This window comes from Etheostoma spectabile, chromosome 20 (genome assembly GCF_008692095.1).
Source record: "Etheostoma spectabile isolate EspeVRDwgs_2016 chromosome 20, UIUC_Espe_1.0, whole genome shotgun sequence".
Lineage (NCBI taxonomy): Eukaryota > Metazoa > Chordata > Actinopteri > Perciformes > Percidae > Etheostoma > Etheostoma spectabile.
Genome location: NC_045752.1, coordinates 4,216,566 through 4,217,905, shown reverse-complemented (window position 1 = coordinate 4,217,905; position 1,340 = coordinate 4,216,566). Strand labels below are relative to the sequence as shown.

The 1,340-nt window shown below is 42.8% G+C and overlaps 1 protein-coding gene across 1 annotated transcript in view; it reads left to right on the top strand.

The window, feature by feature from the left end:
• LOC116669638 (TLE family member 5) overlaps window positions 1-1,340 on the top strand; it is a gene marked incomplete at its 5' end in the record, with an annotated part of 8,585 nt that overhangs the window by 6,109 nt on the left and 1,136 nt on the right. The window contains 2 exon segments of the mRNA XM_032499570.1: window positions 22-84; window positions 379-453. Of these exon segments, the coding sequence (XP_032355461.1) occupies window positions 22-84; window positions 379-453 (138 nt within the window).

Genomic DNA, 1,340 nt, shown 5'->3' with positions numbered 1-1,340 from the left:
TTTTTTTTTTTATCATTTCAGGCCGAAATAGTGAAGAGACTGAATGGCATCTGTGCTCAGGTGCTGCCTTACCTGTCACAAGAGGTAGGAACTCTCCTGTGTGCATTTAAAGGGGCTAGATACAGGCTTGGAAAACTGTAATCAAAATCTTTTTTTCCTATGTAATCTACATTCTAGCTGTAGTTATCAATGGTTTTCAACATGCCTCATATTTTGCTATTTATTCTTTTAATCTTATAAATCACTAGCATATCTGAAGTGACTGATTTTTCTACAAAAATGTCCACTCTTGTTACTTTAGTTGCCTTTTTGCTTAGGATTTCCAGCCATGTGAATGCACTTAGATGTCAAGTTGTTCATGACCATGTGTTTTTTTAGCATCAACAACAAGTCATGGGCGCTATAGAGAGAGCCAAGCAAGTCACACCCCCTGAGATGAACTCCATTATACGGGTGAGCTTTTTTTTCACCCTATGAGTGGGTATAGATGATGGGGGGGGATTGTGTCTCATCCCAAACATGACTAAACTAAATCAAACGATACATAAAACCAGTCATTGTCAAACCAAAATACCAGAATATAGGATACAAATTATGAAACGTACTGAAAAAATGTGTAAGCATGCAGAGCAATAATAATAAAAATATTATTGATGTTTGTCAAAAGCATTGGGCCTGTATACCGAAGACACACAGCTATTAAAGGCTAACTTAGCTCGTAGCATTACTCCCCTGTCTCGTTTCTCCTGCGTGTTGCGTTCAATGTGTGAATGAGACTAAACTTGCCTGGATGAGTGCATGTCTCTCCTACTTCTAGCGGGGTTTGTGCTGTGTTAAACTGACTCGCCGAGACACTGCATGCGTTCTGAAGCCAGGCCTGCTGGCGTCCCTCATCGGGAGGGACGGCCTCCTCGGGTGCTAAAGCGTCCCTCGTTCACTTCTCGGCGAGCCTGCTCTTTGGTGTGTTGTAGTTCAGGTTTTAAAAGATGTATTTATAAAAAGTCATTTTGTGGGAAAACAAGAAAGACAGAGTCTTTTTCTGTGTGTTTCCTCAGCGTGTCTGGCCTGTTGTCCGCCCGCCTGAGTCTCTCTGCTCCACGCTCCTTAAACAATCTCCTGAATTTATCTCTCACACACCTGCAATCGACTTAGTCATCAGTGTCACACACACACCCCCTCCCTTGATTCTTGTATCAGCACTTGTCCTATCAGCTAACCACTCAAAAGACCTGTCGTAACATCGTTATACAAACATTATTCTTGCACTGCCAGATCTTCCTCCACAGCGCTGCGGAGGAGGGTCTGGCTAGTCCACATAGCATTCCGGGATGGGAGAAAAA